This window comes from Pinus tabuliformis, chromosome 9 (genome assembly GCF_031772625.1).
Source record: "Pinus tabuliformis cultivar Carrire ecotype Pingquan chromosome 9, CPIR1, whole genome shotgun sequence".
Taxonomy (NCBI): Eukaryota; Viridiplantae; Streptophyta; class Pinopsida; order Pinales; family Pinaceae; genus Pinus; species Pinus tabuliformis.
The window spans coordinates 711,421,340-711,447,844 of record NC_142307.1 but is presented as its reverse complement, the minus strand read 5'-3'; the positions used below and the strand labels follow the sequence as shown (position 1 = coordinate 711,447,844).

The 26,505-nt window shown below is 38.8% G+C and overlaps 1 protein-coding gene across 2 annotated transcripts in view; it reads left to right on the top strand.

Moving 5' to 3' along the window:
* The window catches only part of LOC149150677 (Cysteine proteinases superfamily protein), a 261,323-nt gene that overhangs the window by 221,262 nt on the left and 13,556 nt on the right, over positions 1-26,505 (top strand). The window contains exon 8 of one of the 2 annotated variants that reach the window (XM_089441186.1): positions 10,145-10,237. The exons of the other annotated variant lie outside the window; for it this stretch is intronic. Coding sequence (XP_089297312.1) covers positions 10,145-10,162 — 18 coding nt within the window. The 3' untranslated portion in view covers positions 10,163-10,237. Of the gene's footprint in view, positions 1-10,144; positions 10,238-26,505 lie in introns of those variants that run through there. 2 annotated transcript variants of the gene reach the window in all.

Sequence of the window (26,505 nt, the reverse complement as noted above, 5' to 3'; positions counted from 1 at the left end):
ATTGATTGCTTACTAGAATGTAATTTGTTTAACCGAGCTTTGAGAGTGGGGTTAAGTAAGCTACAAGGATTTCTTCTAGTATAAGCTCTTGTGAATGGATGAATAAGTGGAGTCGCCATCCAAACAGGAAACTAACCCAAATGTCCAGGTGCTAAAGGTGCAGATAGAAACCAAAATATGATGTAGAGTGATGGTGAACAAGGTGATGAGAAGATTAATGAGATGTCAAAGCGCCAATAAATGTGTTTCTTGAAAGGTTAATGAAAAGACGAAGAATGAGAATGATGATATGAAAAGATGTCGAAACACCCGGAACAAGAAATTTATCCCCGACAATGGTGTCAAAAAATGTTGTCGCCCAAATTGTACAGATAAGATGCGACAACGCTCAGGGCGGAGGTTGTCACTCTGATCCCCGCCCTCTTCGTTCTAGCTGTCTCCCTACAACAGGCTATGGGGGGTAGTCCCTATGAAATGTGAAGATGCAAGACTCGTCGGTAATCGACAAGTCCGGGAGACACAACTGAATGGCCTAGCAACTTGGTTAATTTAGCAAGTTTAGAGATTTGATTAGATTATCTTGAAAGACTAGTGCCTTAATGGAGTCAAATACTTACTTTATAGTATATACAAATTATTTACCAAGTAACCGGATGAACAATTGCTGCCTTAAGATGCTCCACTATCCTAAATGGGATGCAACACCTAAAATCTAAGTGAGATTCAAGAAATCTTGATATCTTAAACTGAATGCGTACCTAAGTGAATCCTTCCTCTCAACTATTTTGAAGCTAGTCTATAGAGTTGGTTGCGAGAGAGAAACTCAGGGTAAGATACCAGAGGCTATATTAACGATACCTCCCCTGGGGTTCTAACTAGATGATGCCTTTGATGCTGCAGAGACTATGGCTTTGACAACTGCAAGGTCACAGTGTTAACCACTAAAGAGGGTACCAAGCTTATGCTTGGAGGTAAGTTAGTTAATGCAAAAACTAGTCCTATAATGCAAATGAAAAATATGAGTGATTAATCTTAAGGTGAGATTGTTAAGGTTCTTAAGTACTTAATAATATCTCAATGAAGTACTTTACAATAAATAATGATAATTTTCACCACAAAAGAAAGTGCTCAAAATAAATGGTGCCAAAAAATGTTGCCAAGATAGATAATCACTTGTGAAATAGACGAATTCAATGCTTCTTTCAACAATTAGACAAGGATATTTATGCACAATTAGCAAATCTTCAAAATTATAACAATGGAATGCCAATATGCAAATTAGATACACAAGAAAAATTGAATTCCTTATGAATACAATTTGTTTGCTTCAAGATTTCTCTTATCATAATTATGATTAGACTTGATTAAGTGCTTTAAGAGTGAGTTAGATTAATCAAGCTAGTAAATGTGAAAATTTCAAACAAGAAATTCTACTGCAGTAACTGATTTATTTCTCCTAAGTTATTTACAAAACCCTTCAGTAAACATCAAAGTAAATTCTACTGTAGTATCACATAATAGCATATTGAAAAGAACAATGAAATACAAGCACGAGAATCAATCACATCAACACAATTATTTTTGGACAATAGTCCCCGGAAAAACCCAATGTGGGAAAACCGGTGCAACAAATGAGGGTTTATTTATTATTCTTCAGCAACAATCTCTTTACAAGGAATGATTTTGCATAACATAAAGAAACCTCTGAGAAAACACTTGAGCTAGTTTTCCTCCTCCCTTTGGAGAAATTCTGACACCCTAGAGACCCTCCAACCTTCACTGCGTCACCTTTGCATCATCTCTACGTGAGGACTGCGTCCCTAGCTGCGCTGTCTCTCAGAGCTATCCCTCTGTGCTGTCTCTTTGATGCACTGCATCACCTCCTCCTTAGTCTCTGATTGATGCTGATGCCCTCCTCTTCCTTCACCATGTAACTCTCCCTTTGAAATCGAACTCTTCTTGAGAATTGATTTCCCTCGGGTTACTGAGTATTTGCACGGTGTATCTCCAAATGACTCTCAAGTCTTCCTTTATACTTTTCCTGTTGAGATATCAATGGTCGTGATCTAATCTCTAATCAACGGCTAAGGTTAAATTAGACTTGATCCTCGTCTCTTAGAAGCTTCTCACCCATATTTTCATTAATACCCATTAATGTTTTAATTTTCTTAAGTTTAGAATTAGGAGCCTCATTAAAAATATTAATTATTTTAATAAAATACAATCCGGGTGGAATTTCACCAAACGATTTTTGGCTCTTGGATATCTCATGTGTTCTAGCCCCTCCACAAAATTTTAGAGCTAGAGCACATCCGATGCTACCCAAAATCAACACTCCCTCTTAGCGAGGAATGTGCTCTAGCAACACTTCCCAGTAGAAGTATCCCACTGATCCATGACATTGGTCCTCTGCGCTGTTGATGCTCGACCTGCTACCCTTCATCCACTTCGCTGCTGCAACCTGTACTACTGCCCATGACACTGCCACTGCCACTGCTGCATCTGTACTGCAACTCCTTCTCAATATGCTACATCATGTTGCCCATAGCACTGCCACTGTGAATTGCTGCAATGCAACTCCTTGCACTATCCGCTTCTGCCATTGAAACATATTTTCAATCATCCCCATCTTCTCCCTGAAATAAACAAACTTTGTTCTTCCCAGAGCCTTGGTGAGAATTTTTGCCACTTGTTCTCCTGTCAGAGTGTACTGTAACTGTACTGCCCCTCGTTGGACAGTCTTTGATAAAGTGACACTTGATGTCAATGTGCTTCGACCGATCATGAAAAACTGCGTTCTCAAAGAGCTTGATGCAACTCTGATTATCACACAAAATATTGGTTGCTTCCATCCTTCTCCTGAGTAGATTCACAAGCAACTTCCTAAGCCAAATGGCTTCACACGATGCTGTGTTAGTTGCTATATATTCAGCTTCAGCTGAGCTCAAAGATACGGATTTCTGTTTCTTGCTACACTAGGAGGTCACTCCTAATCCAATGTTGAAATAGTACACAGTGGTACTTTTTTGTTCTACTAAACTTCCAGCTTAATCTGCGTCAATGAACCCACTTAGCCTGATGTCGTTGCCTTGGGTGTACATTAATCCATGCTCGATTGTTCCTTGTACATATCTGAGAACATGCTTGGCTGCTGCCTAGTGTGCTCTCTTTGGTTCCACCATGAACTGACTGAGGGTATTGACAGTGTAACAAATGTCTAGCCTAGTATTGACTAGATACATTAGGGACCCTATGCGCTGCGTGTACAAGGTGGGATCAACTTTGTTATCTTCAGATGCATCAATATTCTTCCAGTTGGTAATCATTGGAGTAGCCATAGGTCTACAGTCCTACATTCTGAACCTTTTCAAAATTTTTGTAGCATATCTTCCTTGTCTAAGGAAAATTCCACCCTTCTGCTGCCAAACTTCCAACCCCGGAAAATATTGCATCCATCCCAAATCCTTCATGTCAAATTCTGTAACTAGGTTTTCCTTGCAAACTTTGATGAGCCTGGAATCTGGATGAACCTGTTAGAAAAAGATCTTCCTATTTCCTGGAAGGTAGATTCTATATGTTTTAGCATTCTCGCTATATCCCACAAGATATTCTTTTCCTGTAGATTGATCCAACTTCTTCCACTTTTCTTTGGGTATATGGCAGTATGCCAAACTCCCAAATATTCTGAAATGACTCACCTCAGGCTTCTTGCCGGTGAAGACACTCTCCGGAGTAATCTTACCTAATGCCCTGTGAGGAGTCCTGTTCTGGACATATACTGCTGTGCTGCATGCTTCTGCCCATAGAAATTTGGGCATATCCTAATCATACAACATTGCCCTTGCTGCTTCAACAATAGTCCTGTTCTTCCTCTCTGCTACTCCATTTTGCTCCGGATTATATGGAGTTGTCCATTCTCTTCTGATGCCTTCCCTTGCGCAGAAATTAGTGAAGTCCTTATCAATGTACTCTCCACCATTGTCTGAGCGCAACACTTTTATCCTCTTCCCTGTCAGATTCTCAACTAGAGCCTTAAACTCTTTGAATCGATCAAAAACCTCATCCTTGGTTTTTGGAAAGTAGATCCAAGTTTTCCTGGAATGGTCATCAGTGAAGATGACGAAGTATTCGGCACCACTAAGAGCTTTTGTGAACATGGGTCTGCAGAGATCTGAGTGTATCAATCCCAGAACACTCTTAGCCCTACTGTTACTTCTGGAATAAGCCATTTTGGTGTACTTGCCTAGTGCGCACCCTCTGCATACATCATCTCGTTTGGTACTTAATTCTGGAACTCCTGTGACGGTCCTTTTGAGAATTCTTAGAGCCCCATGGTGTAAGTGCCCCATCCTCCTATGCCATAGTTCATTCAAATCTTTTTCTCCACTGTTGCCTATCAGTGCCATTGGAGATTCTAGTTGTAACTTATACAGTCTGTTACTTTTGACTCCAATTTGGGCCTTCTTCTTCCAACTCAGATGTTTGACATATATTTTCTTCCGAATGAAGAAAACATCATAGCCCTTGTTTTGTAATTGAGATACAAAGAGTAAGTTCATCCCCAATCCAGGCACATGTAACAGATTGGTAGCTCAAAGTTGATCCCCTGCTTTTATTTGAAAAACTATAGTACCTTTTTCTACGGGGGTACATTTTGACTTATTTCCCATGGTGATTGGGAAGTTCATCTGTTCTTCTTGATAGCTCGAGAAACATTCTCTTATTCTTGTCATGTGCGCAGAAGCTCCACTATCAATATACCAAACCTCTGAGGAAGCAGAACTTGCCAAGTAAGCGACTTCTTCTTCCAGTCTGGAAGCTAACATAGAATAGTCGTGATCCATATTCTTCGTGCTTTACTCTTTCCCGGGAGAACTGCGTGAGTCCTTTTAAGTTGCTACTCCAGCATCATGCTCCCGACTCATTGCAGATTCTCTAATCATGTTGCTCGACCTCACCGCTGATACCATGTGAAAATTTCAAACAAGAAATTCTACTGCAGTAACTGATTTATTTTTCCTACTTATTTTCCACAATAAGTTATTTACAAAACCCTGCAGTAAACATCAAAGTAAATTCTATTGCAGTGTCACATAATAACATAGAGAAAAGAACAATGAAATACAAGCACAAGAATCAATCACATCAACACAGTTATTAGAAAAACCCAATGCGGGAAAACCAATGTAGCAGATGAGGTTTTATTTATTATTCTTCAACAACAATCTCTTCACAAGGAATGCTTTTGCATAACATAGAGAACCTCTGAGAAAACACCTGAGATACTTTTCCTCCTCCATTTGGAGAAATTCTGACACCCTAGAGACCCTCCAGCCTTTACTGTGTCAACTTTGCGTCATCTCTGCGAGAGGACTGCGTCCTTAGCTGCACTGTCTCTCAGAGCTATCCCTCTACGCTGTCTCTCTGATGCACTGTGTCACCTCCTTCTTAGTCTTTGACTGACGCTGATGCCCTCCTCTTCCTTCACCCTGCGACTCTCCCTCTGAAATTGAACTCTTACTTCTCGAGAATCGATTTCCCTCAGGTTACTGAGTATTTGCCCGATGTATCTCCAAATGACTCTCAAGTCTTCCTTTGTACTTTTCCTGTTGAGATATCAATGGTTGTGATCTAAACTCTAATCAACGGCTAAGATTAAATTAGACATGATCTTCATCTCTTAGAAGCTTCTCACCAATATTTTCATTAATACCCATTAATATTTTAATTTTCCTAAGTTTAGGCTTAGGAACCTCATTAAAATATTAATTATTTAAATAAAATACAATCTGGGCGGAATTTCACCAAACGATTTCTGGGTCTTGGAGATCTCATGTGTTCTAGTCCCTCTACAAAATTTCGGAGCTAGAGCACAACTGATGCTACCCAAAATCAATTGTTAATCCATAAGAGATATTTATCTCCACAATATCAATGAAGAGCGATATAGCCACTTATCCAATAACCAATGATAGCAATAACAAACTAGAGGTATTTCTTTTAGAAAACAATGTCACTGTAATACTAATGAGGGAAAGATAGCATTAATCCACAATGTTACTCTTTAAGCCAATTAGCCAATCTCATCAAACAATTACCAATTCGATTAGAGCACCTGTGTTTGTCAATGCAATGCAAGGAAATGCAAGATAGGGCAGTCAAGAGACCAATGATTGCAGCAATAAGAAAGACACCCAGTTCCACTAGAAAACAATTATTCAAGATGCACAAGATGCACAAAATGCACAAGATGCAAGGAATAAGAGCCAAGTGAAATTAGAAGACTATCAATCACTTTTAACACCACTGTAATGCTTTATCAGACCTTATGTAGTATATATCATACCTCAAATTATTATGAGAGCCTTTAAGAAATGCAAGTCCAACTAATGCAAGTGATATGCCAATGAAGAAATATGCTTGCAAATTGATTATTATACGAAAGTTATGTTATTTTACCATTGCTATAGGTGTTTTTATATGGCTGTAGAAAACATATAAGATCTGGAAATTAACTCAGTTCGCAAAAAATTACTGATATGGATCCAATTTGACTTCAAATTTAATTCTTAATGCCTTAGGTGTTTTATTGGTGAATTTAAGCTTTTCTTAGATGTGTTTAGGCCTTGAATACATTGTTGTCATAAAATACTTCAGAATTATAAATGAAGACAACGATGACAAAGAGAGATTAGAGAGCAAACCAAGAGGCCTAATGACCTTGTAGGCAACTAGTTACTTTTCCAATGTACTTGAGCACTTGCAACCACAATTTTAGCTCTAAAAATCGCTGCAAAACAAATTTTTAGAGATGAAACACTAATGCAAAGTCAATCAATGACTGAAGAATGGGCAAATGAGGACTAGGAGAATAGGCTATGGCTGGAAAAGGGCAACGATGGAGGGAGAAAGGCTTATGGCCAAGGAAAAGTGAGCCAATGGAGGGGGCCCGAGAGGGTTAGAGGCCCTCCTAGGGCCACGCCAAAGCTTAAAAGGCCTGTGGCTAGAGGGAGAAACCTTCGGAAGGTGGTGGCAAGGGAAAAGAAGGGGTCAAGGGCCCTAAAAAGGGTTGTTGCTAAGCCCAAAAAACTAGCGGCCAAAGGGAAATCCCCTTAAGGGGCTGTGGCCTAAGGGAAAGGGCCTTAAAATGCCACGGCTTGCCCTAAAAAGGGCTACGGCTCACCCAAAAGAGCCGTTGGAGCTCACAGATAGCCCTAAAGTGCTAGCAACTATGCTGGAAGGGAAGGTCGAGGGCTAGAAAATCCCTCTAAGGCGCACGACCAGGGCAAAGGAGCAGGACTGCTGGGCCAAAGGGCCTTAATTTTTTTTTGAAACACTTGGAATTATACAAAATGCCAATAATCACTTCACAACGCTAGATGACTTTCCTTCTTTAGCTGGATGCTGAGATTTTGGAAGCTGGTGAGGCTAGATCTTACCCCCAAGGGCCTAGATTAGCCTTTTTTGCTTGGATGAGTAGCCCCAAAAAAAATTGCTGCTTCAAGCCCTTGAGCTTTTACCTGCACAAACGAATAAAAGAATTCCAAACCCCAGATATATATAGGAAATTATAAAACCCCAAATACCTAAGTACTGCAAAATAACAAGGGTTAGAAAAATAATTTACAAAATATTTAGAAAATAAATCTACAAGTTGTCATTAGCATATTAATTCTTTTTAGCCCAAGATCAAATAATAATTTTGATTTTTTTTTTAATAAATGACAATGGATGAATGTTAAAATAGGAAACTAGGGCCAAATTCCACTTTGGATAGTTCATTTGATGGAAACAATTATTGCATTAAGTTCTTCTTTTCGAGAGGACTAAAATTGACCTAGAGATCACTAAATTTGGACAAAGGGAAATATGTTTTTGAAGTGAAGCCCACACATGTGCAAATTGTCAAGGTCGGCCACATCATCATGTAGGCTCATTTAGCCCAACAAACATGCCTTTTGTCCCTCTTCGATTCATATAAATAAGAAAGATCTCCATCCTCATTTGGCATCATCATCACACAACACGTTCTTCTCTCTCCTCATCTGATTGGTTTGTACACCTCATTGGGCAGTTGTCCTTTTCACACGTGGCAGAAAGGAGGACGTATTTCAGGAGGCTGAATTTCATCTCTGTTGCAGGGCTTTGACCAACGTTGACCAATGGCTATTTGATTGATTTTGACTGCGTATTTCTTGGGATTCTTCCTATTTCTCTAGGCCGCATTAGAGGGCATAAAAATCGAGTTAGTCTGGGCACTTTGACTGCAAACCGATTGAAAACTTTGACCATAGGTTTCTTCTATGCATTGACCAAGCTTCACTACTTAGAATTAGACTTTTTTGACTGTTGGTTGACCAACTAAGGAGGCCGAGTTGGAAGACCTTTGACTGAGTTGCTAAGGAACTGTTTTGACCCTTGACTGTTTGTTCACCACTAGTGTGGCACCTGATGATTATATGAAAGACTCCATGCCCAAGGATGATCCACAGGAAACTTGTACCATCAGATATCATCAGTGAACAAAGTTTTTTAACTCTACTTCTATTTTCTCATCATCTTTCTTGTACCCAGATTCCACACTTTGCGGGGAATTGTAATAAGTGATACTAGTAATGATGAGTTTTGAGTTTGTAACAGGTTTAGGATGTTGGGACTCGATCAGCAAACGAGTACACGTTGGAGTGTTTTTTTAATCTGGTTAATTATCCCTTCTTTTTGAGAGGCGGATAATTTTCTAGGTTTTTTCACTCTCTTTTTACCCCAAAGCCGGGGTGATGGTTTGGAGGTTGAGCCCCTAACACATCTTAGTGTTTAGAGTCTATGTATATTACCATACTAGATCATACAATTTTTTTGTGGAATTTGGTTAAGTTTAGGTAGTCATTTTTTAATTTTTTAGATTTTCCGCACTACGGAAATTGCAATAAAAATTGTATTTGTAATGTAATAAGTGATGTCTAGAGAAGTTGTATAGGGTATAAGTAATGAAATTTGCACCTCTCACCCTTAACTTTCTACTAAGACACTTTGAGCGGTTAAAAATGTGTTTTGAACTCTCAAAACCCACTTTTCATCTCTCTTTGAAATATAGCACCGACATTGATAGGCCTAAATGGCATATGCGTAAAGGTGGATGTTCCCGACTTAGTCGTGAAGGTAGTTTTATGTCAATCTAGTTCTGCTACTAGCACTTGATTATATCCAAAAAAACCATCTAGTAGCAAGAACATCTCAGACCCAGATATTTTTTGGAGGATTTGTTCCATGGCTAGCGCCGAGTAGTTATCTTTATCATATGCCCAATTAATATTATGAAAATAAACACATAACCTTATCTCATTTGACTTCTGTTTAACTAGGACCAAATTTGAAACCCAAGTGGAATGTCTAACTTTGAAAATGATCGAAGCATCTAGCAACTTTCTCAATTCCTTTTGAATTAGGGGCTTGAGCATAGGATGGAATTTCCTCAGTTTCTGCTAAAAAGGTATCACCACTTATTTGATGGGAATGATGTGCTGGATAATACGAGTATCATATATCTTGAATCGACATATGTCCATGCAAACATATGAAATTTGGTTTTGAGAGTTTGCTCTAGATAAAGTTTTAGTTGATTTTACAATAAATCTCTAAGATTTCTTTATCATTGTATTTCTTTTAACCCATGTCGATCTAATGTTTTTTTGAAGTTGTGTAGAGACATCTCTTGGATCAAGCCTCAAGCGTGAGTTGAAATTCTTGGAGGAATCATCCCACTTTTGAGCAAGTTCATTGAAGAACTCGCATTTGTCATCTCATAAGGCCTCATCTTACGATTTTGTGTTGCAGGGATTTTTGGCTTTCAGCTTGTGTTTCAAAATCCAATTTCAATTAAAATCATTTGTCTCAATTTCTTGTGTTAATAATAATTTTATTTCGCTATTGAAGAGCATGTTGAAAATTAGGCTAGAATTGGAGTTTCGCTCCAATTCCTTAGTCTAAATTTTGTAGATTATATGTGCTAACTTTCCTCTTTGTTTTACACTAAGTTTGAGTGTGGGTTTTGCAGAAAATTCAAATTTATTTATGGACTCTGCTCACCTTTTGTGTTGACAGTATTGAGGAAGCTAAAGTTTGAAACTCTAACTATTTGTTGTAGGACTCCAAGAGTACTTGAGGGTCAACTTTAGGGAGGTAGTGGGCAATCTTGGATAGCAGAAAATTAGCTTGGCCGTGGGCCTTTCTGCACTTATAATTTTCAGATTTCAAGAGCTTTTTCTTGGCCATTGTGGTTGCCACTTCTTGGAAGGAGATCTTGGTTCCTATAGATTCTTATTTTGTAATTGTCTCTTCCATCTTTTGGGCAGCTCATTAAGGGGCCTTCTACTCATTGTAAAAAGCTAATATAATATCTATTTTTCTTGAGGGAGCTTGGGTTTTACCTATGGCATCCATTCTCTCTATTTAGGGAGAGAAACATGTGGGTGAATTAACTTTTGCATCTTCTCATTTTCCATTTTAATTGCATGCTTAAAATTTACATAACCTCACTCATCACATTTTTATTTTATTCAAATAAGTTTGTTACAATTCAACTTAAGGTTTTGCATTCTCCATTTTAAATGTTGATTTGAGCTACAAACACTTTACTTTGAACAATCTACTCTTTACATGTTCGTTAACTTAAATTTTCTACAAGTAATTTTAATTTAATATTGCAGATTCAAGTCCATTTCTTTTGCAAAGTTAATCAATCTTGAGTTCACTTAATCACAAGCATTGTTATTTACTTACATGCAAGACATCTATTAAGTTTTATTTTCTTTTGGGTAAATCATAAAACTATCATAAGACAAAACAAATATTTTTCACAAATCCTACATGTGTATGCAATCTTGTATTTAAGACAATTTCTATCATTTACTTGTGTTTAAGGTGAAGTATGAGGATTGGAGTTTAATTGAAATCTTGCTTATTAGAGTTTAACTAATAAAATAAACCAATAGCACATCTACATCACAATTTTACTTGCAAATGCAATTCTCATATTTATGCTATCTTGGATTTATTTGAGTTTTATCCGCAAATATCATTTTTATTTCAAGAAGCATTTATTTTATTATGCAAGTATTGTGAATTCCTTTATTTTTGCAACTATTAGCTTTTCTTGTTCTTGGAATATTCTCATTGGTGCAACACTATTTCAAGTTACTTCATGTATTTGCTACTTTGATGATCTTCATGCTCATGAGTAATTGATGTATCTTGTTATCTGGGGCATTCTCTTGCAAAGTATTATTTCCTTTATAGTTGCAATTGGTGTTCATATGCTTATTCTAGTCTAACATTTGAATTGTCTATCATTGTATCTTGATTGTATTTTTTGAGCAACCTATTGTCATTTACTTGAAGGCACTGGCCTATACTTTGAATATATCATTGAAATTTGCACATTTATTCATATGCTGGGTTAATCCTTGGAAACAAGTTATTTTTGACAAGTAATCCATGTTAACTTTCCTCCTAGAATCTCATATCATTTTTAACTTAACTTTTCATCAGGGACCACCCGCCTTAGCTAGCCTAGGAGATAGCTTAAATGGAGAGAGAGGGGATTTAGTGTGACAACCCCTTCTCTTAGTTCCCTGCCACCAGCCACACCTTGTGTGGTTGAAGGCTTTTCTCATTGACTTGTAGGTAGGTGTAAGCGGCGGGGTCAACACCATTGACTGGTTAGGGTACTCTCTACCACTGTTTGACCTATTGACTGAGGGCTAAATTACAGATTTGACAGGGCTGTTTTAACTTTTGATCCTCTATTGGCAAGTCAATTTTGACTTTGACTTTGTATTATTGTACTCTCTCTCTCCGCTGAACATTTCATATTTATAATAAGAAGAATTGATCAAGGGTTTTCCCAATCTTGGGGTTTTTCCCTGGCATTAGCCAAATTCATGTGTTCTCTTGTCTTGGCTTGTCTTTTGCGTTTATTGTTTATGTTCTATCTTTAGTTACTGTCAATGTGATTGCTATTGGAAAATAAGCAGAAATTATCATTGGGCTAACAAAAGGACATTGAAGTAATTGTTGCAAGCATAAAACATACCATTGTTATCTAAAATTAGCGTGGTGTCAGAGTCCAGGTGAAGACAAAGCCCAAGCAAGAGAGAAAAGAAATCACTAAGAGATTTGTTGGACAAGTCTCAATGGCCTCTACATCTTACTTCAAGATTGAGGACATGCCCAATGACAAATCTGACTATCATGCATAGAAGATGACATTGGACATGACTTTGGAGGAGCATGAAGTATTGGACTATGTGCATGGAAAAGTGGTGGAGCCTCCTTCAAATGCACTGACTGTTGTTAAGGCGAAGTATATAAAAGGTGAGGTCCAAGCAAAGAAAATTTTGATTGACTTCATTCAAAAGCATTTGGTTGCCTATATTTTTGATTTGGGAAATCCTAAGGAAATATATGATAAGCTGGTTGGGATGTTCAAAGTGACCAATGCAAGTCAAATTCTGTTTCTCAAGAACAAGTTGAAAGACATCAAGATCTATAAAGGTGAGTGTATCCAATCCTACTTCATGACAATAACTCAAATCAAGAGTGACTTTCTATCTATTGGAGAAGTTGTTGCTGATAGGGAGCTCACTCTCATTTCTCTAGGAGGTCTTTCAAGACCTTGGGATGTATTTTCCACCACCAATCTCAACAACGACAGGACACCTGGTTTTGATGAGTTATTGGCTAGATGCACTCAGGAGGAGACAAGGATTATGGAGAGAGAGATAAGTCCTCCAATGGAAATGAATCCACTGCCTTCTCCGCTCATATGAAAAGGAAGAATGATGTTGGTCCAAGGAGACAGGGTCAAGTATCTAAGAAGGGATTCAAAGGAGGAAGAAAAGGAAGGTGCTACAGTTGCAATAGATTCAACCACAATGCTAGAGAGTTTCCTCACAAGAAGAATCCTCCAAGGGATGATGACAACACATAGTTGCGGGGGAGCGCCTCCCCCTGAACCTGCTCCGGAATCGCGCTTCGGGCGGGAGCGGCCCGGGAGCGCGCTCCCGAAAAAAATTTTGCACTCCCTGCCATTTTCGGGAGCGATCGCTCCGTCGCTTCTGGAGCGATTTTTAACGCCTGGGAGCGATCGCTCCCGATCACTCCCGGGCATTAAAAAATCGCTCCGGGAGCGTTTCGACAGGCGCCGGGAGCGATCCGGCGGAAAAAAATTCCGCGGACGCCAAAAAAAATCGATTTTTTTTTTTTTGTTTTAAAAAAATTTCATTATCGCTTCATTGAGCAAGAGCTTGGAGCAAGAGCAAGAGCAAAGGAGCGAGGAGCAAGTGTTGAGGAGCGAGGAGCAAGCCTGCAGAGGTAAGTAACTTAGTAATTTAGTTAGTTTAATTTAGTTAGGTAGTAATTTAGTTAATTTAATTTAGTTTATTGAGTTTAAAAATCATGAATTTAAATTAAATTAATAAATTAAATTAATTAATCCCAATAAATTAAATTAATTTGTAGATTCAAGAATCAAAACCCTACAAACATCAAACACCATGGACCTGGCTATATTTCTTGGCATTTTCCTCTTCCTGGTCCCTTTTATGGTTATTATGGTGCTGGAGAGTAGGAAACGAAGGGGCCAAACTGAAGAGGGGGATGAAGAAGCTGGAGAAAGTCAAATTGTTGAAAACCCCGGTGAAGAGGAGCTGGAGGAGGGTGAACATGACCCTCAAAAAACTAAACAAGATCAAACTCCATTGTGGAAATATGTTAACAGGGCTGAAACAGGGAGGGGGTGGAACCACTAAATTTCATTGCCCCCATTGCAACACTGATTACATAGGTTCATACACCCGTGCTAGAAGACACCTCTGCGGGAAAAGGCCATGGGATGGAGACAAACAAATAGGAATCAAAACTTGTACAACAGTGTCAACAGCGGATAGAGCCAAATACATAAGGGAAGAGGAGGGAGCCCAATACAGATCAAAAAAATCAAGGGGTTTCTTTGAATCAAGCTCACAATCACAAAGAACTCCTTCAGCATCCTCCCAAGGCAGTGGATATGGAGGCACAGGGTCATCATCTTTAAGGCGTAGAACCATATCAGATTTCCTTGATGAGGGGTGTAGGAATGATGTGGATTCAAAGGTTTACAGGTTTCTCTATGCATGTGGGATACCATTCAATGTTCTTCGCTCACCTTATTGGCACGAAATGGTTTCTGCCATAAATGATGCCCCTAAAGGATACAAGAGCCCTGGGTATGACAAGGCAAGAACCGTTAGCCTTGATCATGAAAAAGTAAAAATATCACATTCTTTGAATAGAATGACAAGTTCTTGGACTGACCATGGGGTGTCCATTGTATCTGATGGATGGACAAATGTAAAAGGCAAGCCATTGATAAGTGTTCTTGCTATCTCTATTAGTGGTCCCATCTTTCTAACTGCACATGATTACTCAGACAAGTTCAAGACCACCATCAACATTGCAGAAGCATTACTTGAAACAATTAAGCGTATTGGCCCATACAATGTCATCCAAGTCATCACTGATAATGCTCCTAATTGTAAGGCAGCGGGAGCAATTATTGAGGATAAATACCCCAACATATTTTGGTCTGGATGTTTGGTTCACACATTGAACCTTATGTTGCATGATATTGTGAAGAACAAAAATTAACAATACCAATGGATTGGTGATTTGTACAAGAAAGGCAAACAAATGATAAAATTTATTACAAATCATAGCAATACCCATGGCCTTTTCCGCAGTCACTCGAGATTGGAGTTGTTGAAGATTGCGAAGACCATATTTGGTAGCTATTACCACACCTTCAGGCGCCTTTTGAAGGTAAGAGAGGCATTAGCTAGCATGGTATCAAGTCCACATTGGCAAGTACTAAAGGAAAGGGCTACAAATGCAGCTGACATGGGAGGTTTTGAAATGGTGGAGGAGGCCGTTCTTGATGGGCAGTTTTGGACTAGTGTGAGGCAGGTATTGGATTTCACCAAGCCAATTTATCACATGATTCAGTTTGCAGATACAGACAAACCAGTGATTGGCGAGGTGTATGAGCAAATGGATACCATGTTGGGGGAAATAAAAGATATTGTTCATAATAGAGATCCCAATTTGTACAAACTAATTCATGATTGTGTGTGTGAATGGTGGAATAGGTTTAATCTTCCACTACATTGCTTGGCGTATATCCTTACGCCAAAATACTACTCTACATCTTGGTTGGGCCAACCTGCAGCAGGGGGTGGGGTTAGGACCAAACCCCATTTAGATCCAGAGGTAACTAAAGGATATTTGGAAGCATTAGAAAAGTTGGTACCTGACAGGGAGGAATGTGTAGCTGTGTGCCTTGAAATAGGCAGATACTTTAGTGGCACTGGTTTGTATGGTAACTTCCATGCAATGGACGATAGAGATAGATTTGATACTCTCACATGGTGGGAAACATATGGCGGCCACGGAATTTTGCCAAAATTGGCAAAAAAATTTCTTTCACAGGTTGTAAATACTTCTTCTGCAGAGAGGTGTTGGAGCATAAAGCTTGGTTTATGTGCACTAAAACTTGAGGTTGTTGAGTCATTACTGTGATCGGGCTTATGAGGATCCCACATATAAAATTTGGGACAATCACCCAGAGGATGACAATTTGGAGGATGGCATTGTACATATTGAAGAACTGAAAGAGGAACTTGTAAGGGATGAAGATGAAGCAGCCATGCCACCTCCACCTCCACCTCCACCATCCAGTAGCAGTGCTCGAGGTCCGAGTCTTGTTCCTTTGTTGTCGCCACCTCCATCTACACCCTCACGTGGAGGTTCTAGTTCTGGTCGTCGGTCTGTGCGAGAGACTCCTAGAAGACCACCACGACCTGCTTATACTCCTGGAGACTCTCGTGGCAAGGCCACATGTAGATTTACAGTTTACTTGTCTTTTTTAGTTTCTATTAGACTTTAGTTTTCATAACTGTTGAGTTTTGATGTTATGAAACCAGCTCAAGAAAAGATAGAAAAGATAGATCAACGCCTTAGAATTCAGCCTCTTCGAGGGGGCAACCTCCTTTACATTACATAAATGAACAATTCTTGGATGATTCAAATGACAAAACCTCCTTTCTATATATAGGAGTCTAAGGAGTCACAATATAATCCAGCCGACCTAACAATAATAATATAAAGCCACAAAAATAACAATAGAGGGATTCTATGGGGCACAGTAATAACAATATCGGGGCAATAGGGGCACAACAATATTAATAAGGGGTATAACTACAATAGTAATGGGGTAATCACTAGTATTATAGGGACCCAACATGCCCCTCTCCTTCAAAAAAGTGTTGTCCTCAACGCTTGAGTAGTTCTGGATACTTCTGCATAAAATTCTCATCCTCCCATGTGGAATCTTCAGCGGATAAGTTCTTCCACTTGATAAGATACTCTGAAATTGATCGATTTCGTAGCTGTCGAGTTCTTGTTTCTGTGACTGCTTCTGGTTCCAATATAATTTTTCCTTCCTCGTCAAGTTCTGGCAATATTGTTTGAATTGGGAGCTTGTCGCCTATAACCTTCTTTAAACATGAAACATGGAAAACTGGGTGCAATCGAGAAGCTGCAGGAAGCTCCAATTTGTATGCCATAGTACCAATCTTTTGCAACACCTTGTACGGACCATAATACTTTGGTGATAATTTATTATCCTTCTTAGCTTGCTTGAGGGACATTTGCTTATATGGTTGTAGCCGTAGGAATACCCAATCACCTACATCAAAACTTCTTTCACTGCGATGTTGATCTGCCTGTTGTTTCATTCTATTCTGTGCCAACACGAGGTTATCCTTTAAGAGTTGGAGGACTTGTTGTTGATGTTCGATGTGATGTTCCACTGCCTGAACCTTAGAATTTTCTCTTAAATATGATGTGATGGATGGTGGTTGATACCCATAAAGTGCCATAAATGGGGTCATTTTTGTTGCTGTATGGAAGGAAGTGTTATACCACCATTCAGCCAGAGGCAACCATTTGACCCATTGTGTCTGTTTATCAGATACAAAGCAACGAAGATATCCTTCCAAACATTTGTTTACTATCTCAGTTTGCCATCAGATTGAGGATGATAAGATGAGCTATGAGCTAACTGAGTACCAAGACAAGAAAATAATTCTGTCCAAAAATTTCCAGTGAAAATGGGATCTCTGTCACTTACAATAATCTTTGGGTTTCCATGTAGCTTTTGAATTGTTTCCATAAATGCAGTAGAAACTGTACTGGCTTTAAATGGATGTGATAATGCACAAAAGTGTGCATACTTGGTAAGTCTGTCAACTACCACCATGATGACACTCTTTCCCTCAGACTTGGGTAAACCTGTGATAAAATCCATTGAAACCTCCTCCCAACGTTGGCTTGGAATGGATAAAGGTTGTAATAGACCTGGTGTCTTAATTGTTTCAACTTTATTTTGTTGGCAAACCAAACATTCCGCCACAAACTTTTGAATATCTGATTTAAGGCCATCCCAAAAAAATTCCTTCTTAACCCTGTGGTAAGTTTTTAAAAATCCTGAGTGCCCTCCTAAGGGAGAAGTGTGCAATTCCATAAGAATCTTTTGTTTTAGCTGGGAATTCTTACAGAGGTATAAGCGATCTTTGTACCATAACGAATCATTTTTCCAGCTAAATGTATCAGACGTACTGGAATCTTGTTGTAACTTTCGAATAAGTGCCCACACTTCTTCGTCATTCTTCCATTCCTCCCTTGCTTCGTTTATCCAATCTGGTTGGATAATAGAAATGGCGCACAACAATGCTTCCACATCCTCATCCTTTCTTGAGAGTGCATCTGCCACCACATTTTGCTTCCCTTTTTTGTAGATGATTTCAAAGTCATAACCCAACATCTTTGTGACCCACTTTTGTTGCTCTTCAGAGGATAATCTTTGTTCTAAAAAGTATTTAAGGCTATCATGATCCGTTTTTACCTTGAAGTGTCTTCCCATTAGGTAGGGTCGCCATTTCTTAAGTGCATGGAGTATTGCCAACATTTCCTTCTCATAAATAGCTTTGCTTAAAAACTTTCCCTTGATTGGACGACTTTCAAAAGCAATGGGTCTTTCATCTTGCATTAGAACAACACCAATTCCATTTCCTGAAGCATCACATTCCACAATAAAGGTTTTTGTGAAGTCCGGTGTAGCTAAGACCGGTGCTTGGCACATTGCCTCTTTAAGATGTTCAAAGGCCTTTGTTGCTTCCGGAGTCCATGAAAATGCATCTTTCTTCAATAATTGTTAGAGGTGCTGCTATTCTCCCATAATTCTTAACAAACTTGCGATAATACCCTGTCAACCCAAGAAATCCTCGCAGATGCTTTATGGATGTGGGGATTTTCCATTCCTTAATGGCTTTAATTTTGCTAGGGTCTACCTTAACTCCTTCATGAGATACAATATGACCCAAATATTCCACCTCCTGGACTCCAAAGAAACATTTGGATCTTTTTGCATATAATTGTTTCTCCTCCAATAGTTGTAGCACCCTGTCAACATGTTCAACATGATCCTTCCAAGACTTGCTGTAGATTAGTATATCATCAAAAAATACTAACACAAATTTTCTAAGGAATGGTTTGAAAATTGAATTCATCAAACCTTGAAATGTTGAAGGTGCATTGGTAAGGCCAAAAGGCATGACCAAAAATTCATAATGACCCTCATGAGTTCTAAATGCTGTTTTCGGAATGTCTTCAATCTTCATTCTGATTTGATGATATCCTGAACGAAGATCCAACTTGGTGAAGTAAATTGATCCATGCAATTCATCCAGTAATTCATCAATGACAGGAATGGGGAACTTATCTTTAATAGTGAGCTTGTTGAGCTCCCTATAATCCGGACACATGCGCCATGATCCATCCTTCTTGTGCACCAATACTACTGGAGCAGAGAAAGAACTTTGACTCGGTTGAATTATACCAGCCTCTAGCATTTCTGCAACCATACGTTCAATTTCACTCTTTTGGACATAGGGATATCTGTACGGCCTGATGTTTGGAGGAACACTTCCTGGAATCAGATGAATAGCATGATCATGATCACGCATAGGTGGGAGACCTTTGGGAGTCTCAAATACCTTGGAATGATTGTCCAGGACTTTTTGGAGATCTGGAGAAATAGATGATTCCAATGTGGAAACATCTAGCGAACATAATTGTGCAATTACACCTCTTTGCTCCTTTTTTAGAAGCTTTGTCATACCATTAGAGCTGATTATCTTTCCTGGTTTCCCTGCAATACCCCTTAATTCAACTTCCTTTCCTTCCATAGAAAATTTGATGAAAAGTTCTTGAAAATTAAAAGCTATTGTACCCAAGGATTGTAGCCATTGGACTCCTAGTACAACATCAGCACCTCCCATTGGAATGGAAAGCATTGGGCTAGTCAATACATATTCTCCCATGGATAGCTTGATATTATGGCACTTTCCAGAGCAATTTATTGTTCCTCCATTTGCAATCATCACTTGACACTCTGGTGCTGGATATAGGAAGCAATTCAATTCTTTTGCTACCCTACAATGAATAAAATTGTGGGTGCTTCCTGAATCAATCAACACTATTACCTTTTTCTTCTTGATTTGTCCTTCTATCTTGATGGTTTGAGGAGTGGTAATTCCCGCCAATGCATTACAAGATATGGTCGGATTTATTTGTTCTTCATCTAGGCTTTGTTCCTGGAGTATATCCTCTTCTTTTGACCTTTCTTGCTCCTTTTCTTCTTCCTCTTCACAATCTATGTAGAATAATTTCTTCTCAGCACACTTATGACCTTTAGTGTATTTGCTATCACAACTGTAACAAAGCCCTTTTGCTCTTTTTTCTTCCAATTGTTGTGGTGTCAACCTTATAGGTTGTGGAAGACTAGGGGCAACAACACTTCCGTCTTTATAGTTGTGAGTGGTATGCTTCCTGGTTGCCATAATTTTGCTTTCCATTTTTCTTGCTAACCTGAATGCCTTCTCTAATGAATCAGGTTCCCAAAGGCGAACATCATGTTGGATATTATCCTTTAAAGACCCTATGAACACATCAATCCTATGCTCCTCTGGAATATCTTTTACCCTTATGTTCAATTTTTGGAACTCCTCAATGTGCTCCATTATTGAACCCTTTTGTTTGAGACTTATCAATTGGCTAAAAAAAGTGTTGCTTTTTGTATCCTCATAATGTGCTATCAATTCTTCCGTAAAAATTGCCCAAGTGATAAATTGTTTACGAGAGCAAAGCCATTGATACCATACAAACTGATTTGGTTCCAAATATAAAGTTGCCATACGTACCTTTTGTGTGTTTTGCACATTATTGAGATCGAAGAATTGCTCCATCTGTAATATCCATGTTGCGGGATCCTTGCCATCAAACTTCCTCATATCGATTTTTGGAATATGGTGGGTCTTCGATCCAACATTAGAGTCTATGGAATCATGATTAACATTTCTTTTGTTCTCATCATGAGTTTCCTTTACTACCCTTTCACCATTAGTGACCCTTTCTTGTAGCAATTTCTTCAATTCTTCCATGTCTGTCTTCAAATCTATCTTCAAATCGTCCATCTTAGCTTCTACGCCTTTCTTTAAACCATCCATCTTAGCTTCTACATCTTTGTTTAAACCATCCATCTTAGATTCTGTTCCTTTTTGTGCAAGTGACACTTGTTGCACTTGGTCTTGTAATTTTGATATATCATGTTGCATTTCTTCCTCTTCTTCATGAGTCATGCTAGAGCTTTCAGGTTGCTTACTAGGTGTTTGCATTTTCTTTCCTCGAGGCATCAATTACCGATAATAATGCTTTACTATGCCCTTTGAATTCCCTCAAACCAAGCTTACGCAAAAATTTAAAAGAAAAACTACACACCTTTTTTCACTTTGTAGAAGCCTGATATTGAATCTGATGTATCTCTGTAATTTTGAATCATCCAGTTCTGAAATTGTGACCTGTAGTAGCCTTCTGTGTCCTCTTTCCAATGCCACTAGTCTGATCCAAATTGGATTCTCCAAGAAAGAGTTATGCACAATCTCCCGCAGTGACCTGATTGTATACTAGTTCAGTAGAGCGAACTTGTATGAAGTGCCATGTGTCACTGTTTCAACCTTTGACTCTGAAAAATATATACAAGAAAACTACAGTTTGTTCTCTTTCTGTACCTTTCTTGCGAAATTTCAATCCGATGCTCAGAAAGAAAGTTATGACGATTTTCCCTAGGTCACCTGTTTGGAATGTAATTCCGAAGTCTGCAAAAAGATCAACTTCCTCAGATCATATCTCCGAAAATATAGTGCGAAATGCTCTGAAATTCGGACCCGAGGTTCAGCGCAATTTATTCTCAAATGGGTTTTTTTTGCAACTTCTGAAACGTCGTAGAAAAAACGTTATAGCGAAAATGCCACGATGACCTGTTTGGAGCAACGAAACCCTAGAATCCAAAGCTCTGATACCAAATGTTATGAAACCAGCTCAAGAAAAGATAGAAAATATAGACCAACACCTTAGAATTCAGCGTCTTCGAGGGGGCAACCTCCTTTACATTACGTAAATGAACAATCCTTGGATGATTCAAATGACAAAACCTCATTTCTATATATAAGGGTCTAAGGAGTCACAATATAATCCAACCGACCTAACAATAATAATATAAAGCCACAAAAATAACAATAGAGGGATTCTATGGGGCACAGTAATAACAATATGGGGGCAATAGAGGCACAACAATATTAATAAGGGGTATAACTACAATAGTAATGGGGTAATCACTAGTATTATGGGGACCCAACATTTGAGTTCTTGACTCTTGACTCTTTCATATCACTGTAACAATGAAAATTTGAAGTTTGAAGTTGGGCCTTGGCAATTATAACTCATTGGTAATGATTGTGAATTATGAATATGATGCTTCGTGAAAGACTAAAGTTGTTTCATTTCATTTCATTATTCATGTTTCATTTTATAAATTTATAACATTTCATATCATGTTAACAGTTAGAAGTTAGGACTTAGAAATATCTTAGATATTACTTCTTGTAATGGTTAAACTTAGCTTACAAGTACAACTTTGGTGATCAATGATGATAAATGTTATTGAATTTTCAATTTTGAAAGCTTGAAGTTGAAACTTTAAAATTGAATTTGATGAATCATGATTCATGAAACTCAATATGTTGCAGTTGTAATATGTATTTTACTAACTTGTGGACATGGTTGATGATGATTATAATTTCTAGATGATTGATGTGATATGGTTCAATGATCAATCTATGTTTTTTTATGTTTTTTATGTTGAATTCATCATTCTACATGTTTTTGTTGACATATATGTATCAAAAATGAAAAAATATAAAATATATATATATATATATATATTTGAAAAATCGCTCCTGGATTCGCTCCCAAATCGGGAGCTTTTGAAAATGGTTGCTCCCGCTCCCGTTTTCACTCCCGCTCCCCGCTCCCGCTCCCGCTCCCAAGCAACATTGTGACAACAACAACAACAACAATTTCAATGGCAATGGAAATCAATGGAACAATAGGTTCAACAACAAAGGAAATATGAATGCTCCGATTGCTCAAAATGGAAATGGTTGACCTCCCAAAAGGACAAGAAATGTCAGGTATGATGAAAGTAATGTTGCAGAAAAACAAGATGAGTTTTATCTTATTCTGCTCTATCTACTGCCTCTCCTTCGGATACTTTGGACCATTGGTTGATTAATAGTGGAGTCTCAAGGCACTTCACTGAATACAAGGAGGCCCTCTGAAATTTGGTTGAGAAGAAAACTAATTGAAAGGGATAGGTATTGTCACTCTTCACTTAAATCAAGGTCAAACCATTCACCTACAAGAAGTGTTGTATGTGCCTCATTTGAAGAAGAACTTGTGTCTATTTCTGCAATGGAAGATAAAGGCTTCAAGGTAGCATTCATCGATGGAAATGCATGTATTTGGCATAGAAACCGTAAAGATGCATTTAGTCTTGGATTTAGGGTTGATGGTCTATATCAAATTGGTGGAGGTCCTTTGGGAGCATTGGCAAGTGTTACTTCTCTTCAATGTGAATTATGGCACCAAAGATTTTCCCACTTACATTACAAAGCCTTACTTGGGGTAAGGAAGATGGTCACAGGTATTCCTGGGTTTAGCATGAACCATGAAGGAGTTTGTCAGGGTTGTGCAACTGGGAAACATACAAAGGGACCATTCCCATCTAGTGAAAGCAAGATACCCATTATTCTTCAATTGGTCCATTCTGACCTGTCTGGTATCTTGCCCATAACTTCATTAGGAGGATATTTATACCATGCAATATTTGTGGATGAATTCTCACGTAAAACATGGGTTTATTTCTTGTAGAGGAAGGATGAAGTGTTCTTTCAAAGCATTGGTGGAAAGTCAAATAGGGAAGAAGATCAAGATGTTGAGGATCAACAATGGAACTGAATATGAATCAAATGAATTCAATGGCTTTTGTAGAGAGGTTGGCATTAAGAGGGAGACCATTGTTCCATACACTCCTGAGCATAATGGTGTTGCTGAAAGATAGAATCGAACGATTATGGAAGCCACCCATGCCATGATCTATGATCAAGGTCTAGCGAAATTCTTGTGGGGAGAAGCTACCAGCACTACCGTATATGTTCAAAATAGGAGCCCGCATCAAGCTTTGGATTTCGAGATATGTTTCTCATTTTAGAATCTTTGGTTGTCCAATATATTTTCGTGTGCCTAAAAAGAGAAGAAATAAGCTGGAAACTTCTGGAAAGAAAGGTATATTCATCGGCTATAGTGAAAATTCAAAGGAATATAGAATCTATGTACTTGGTCAAAGAGACGTGGAAGTAAGTCGTGATGTTACTTTTGATGAAGACACTGCCCTTGGGAAAGACAGAGATCTCCCTATCTCAAGGAAGGACGATGATGACGCTGCCGAAAAACAAGACGAACCTCCAATGGATGAGCTTATGCTTGTTGTTGATGGACCAATGGATCTTATTGATCCACCTCCTGGTGATCCTTCTACCTCAAAGAAAATACCATTATGGCTCAAAGATACTCTTGAAAATGCTGAAAGACATACTGCTCCAAGAGGCACATTTCGCGAAAGTAAGAAGCCGAACAACTCAAGCGACCGCCGTGAGTACTACTGTTCAAGCTGAACCTTGCACGTTCGAAGAAGCCATAAAGAACCAAGTATGGAAAGATGCGATGAATGAGGAATATGAATCGACCAAGAAGAATGATGTCTAAGACGTGGTGCCTAGATCTAAGGATAAGTCTGTGGTCGCCTCAATATGGATTTACAAAATTAAACATGGAGCTGATAGAAGTGTTGAAATATATAAGGCAAGGTTCTTTACTCGTGGTTTCTCTCAAAAGGAAGGAGTGGTCTATGATGAAATATTTGCATCGGTTTCTCGATATACCACTATCCGATCTATTATTGCTCTCGCTACCAACCAAGGATGGAGCCTACATCAAATGGACGTCAAGATTGCTTTCTTGCATGGCTCACTTAAGGAGGAAGTCTACCTGTAACAACCTGAGGGGTTTGAAGTACAAGATAGAAGGACACATGTATGTCATCTAAAGAAAGCCCCCTATGGGTTGAAGCAAGCCCTCAGGGCTTGGTATGAAAGAATTGATAGCTATATTATCAAGCTGGGATTAACAAGGAGCTATGTTGATCCAAACCTATACTTCAAGGTTGAAAAGGACATGCCTCTTATTTTGGTCCTTGTTGTTGATGATCTCTTTCTTACCACTGCGGATCTTCTCATTTATTAATGCAAGAGGGAGTTGACTTTGAAGTTCGAGATGAAAGACCTAGGACTGATGCATTACTTCCTATGCTTGGAGATCTCGCAAAAGCTAGGCGAGATTTTCCTTTCTCAAGGAAAATACATTGTGAAGCTGTTAGAAAGATGTGGGATAGTGGGTTGCAAGTCTGTGTCTACTCTGATGGAACTCTACTTCAAGAAGCTACGTGGAAATGTTGCTAGGCTCGAATTGGGAAACCCTTTTGAATATAGACAACTTGTCGGGGCCCTGATGTTCTTGGTAAACTCCTAACCAGACATATGCTTCGTTGTAAATACTTTGAGTCAATTTATGATTGAGCCTCATCACATACATTGGGTTGCTACAAAGAATCTCTTAAGATATCTTCATGGCACTATCAACTATGGACTGAGATACACTGCCGGGAATTTGAGGCTACATGGATATTCTGATGTTGACTGGGTTGGTAGTGTGGTGGATAGAAAGAGCAGCATGCCAAGATGTTGCTTCTTTTTGGGGTATTCTTTGATTTCTTGGATGAGTAGGAAGCAGAAATCGGTTGCTCTAAGCATCGCCAAGGCCAAACATATTGTAGCTAGTATGGTCTGTTGTGAAGTTATATGGTTGAGGAAGCTCTTCAGTGAGCTATTTGAGCAAGTGTTGGATTCCATCGTTATCTATTGTGATAATCAGAGTGGGATTCACCTTTCAGATGTTAAATTTTGGTATGTTCTGTTAGGGTCAGTCTTTCCAGCCTTCCTCCAGTGATCAAATATGCTCTTACAAAGTGATTTTGAAGTGTCAAGGTCAAATTTTGTCATTTCAGTGAGTCTTCAAGCAAAATTTGGTCAATAGGCATTAGGTCTAGGGTTTGCTTTCACACTTTTCAAATTTGTCCAAATGTCAGTCCATGTCATCATTCAGCTGAGCCTATCATCATTCAGAGGGTTACTATCATCATATTAGGTTCCATTGGGTCATGTTACACCTTATTCATGCTTCAGTTGTGCCTAGGCAAGGTCATTTCCCTCTCCTAGGGTTTTGAAGCCAATTTCTCTTGGACGATCAAATCATCGACAAAACTTGTATCCTGATGTTCATACACCTTCCCCTATCCTTAAAATACCCTATCAAATGCTTCTCATCCCTTAGATCCGCCAAATTCCTCATTTTTGCACAAACCCTAGTTTCTAGCTACAACTTGGCAATTTTCTAGGTTTGGCCTGTGTTTTGCCCTTTTTGACCCCTTCCCCTCACTCAATCTCTGCGATTCCACTTTCCCCTGCTTCCTAACATCCCTCCCCACTCCCAAAAATTTCCCCAAGAATTTAGAAGCCCCCTATCCCCTTCATTTCGCTCCATTTCGACAAAAATCCCTTGTTTCACACATCGGGAGAAGTCGCACTCAAATGATGTTCCAGAGCAATAAAAGATGAATTTTGGAAAATTGAGAGAGGTTTTTGTCCACAACATGCCAAAGAAGAAAAACCTCCTTCACTTTTTGCACAGGTGTCATGGTTTTAGAGAAATGTCAAAATTACAATTGCCGGATCCAAGGCAGTTGGCCAAGGCACAAAAAAGGAGAAAGAGGCCCGATCCCCTCCATATCTTGGCTGAGGCCTCACTGAAGGATCAAGGCACTCAATAGCCTAGCCACAG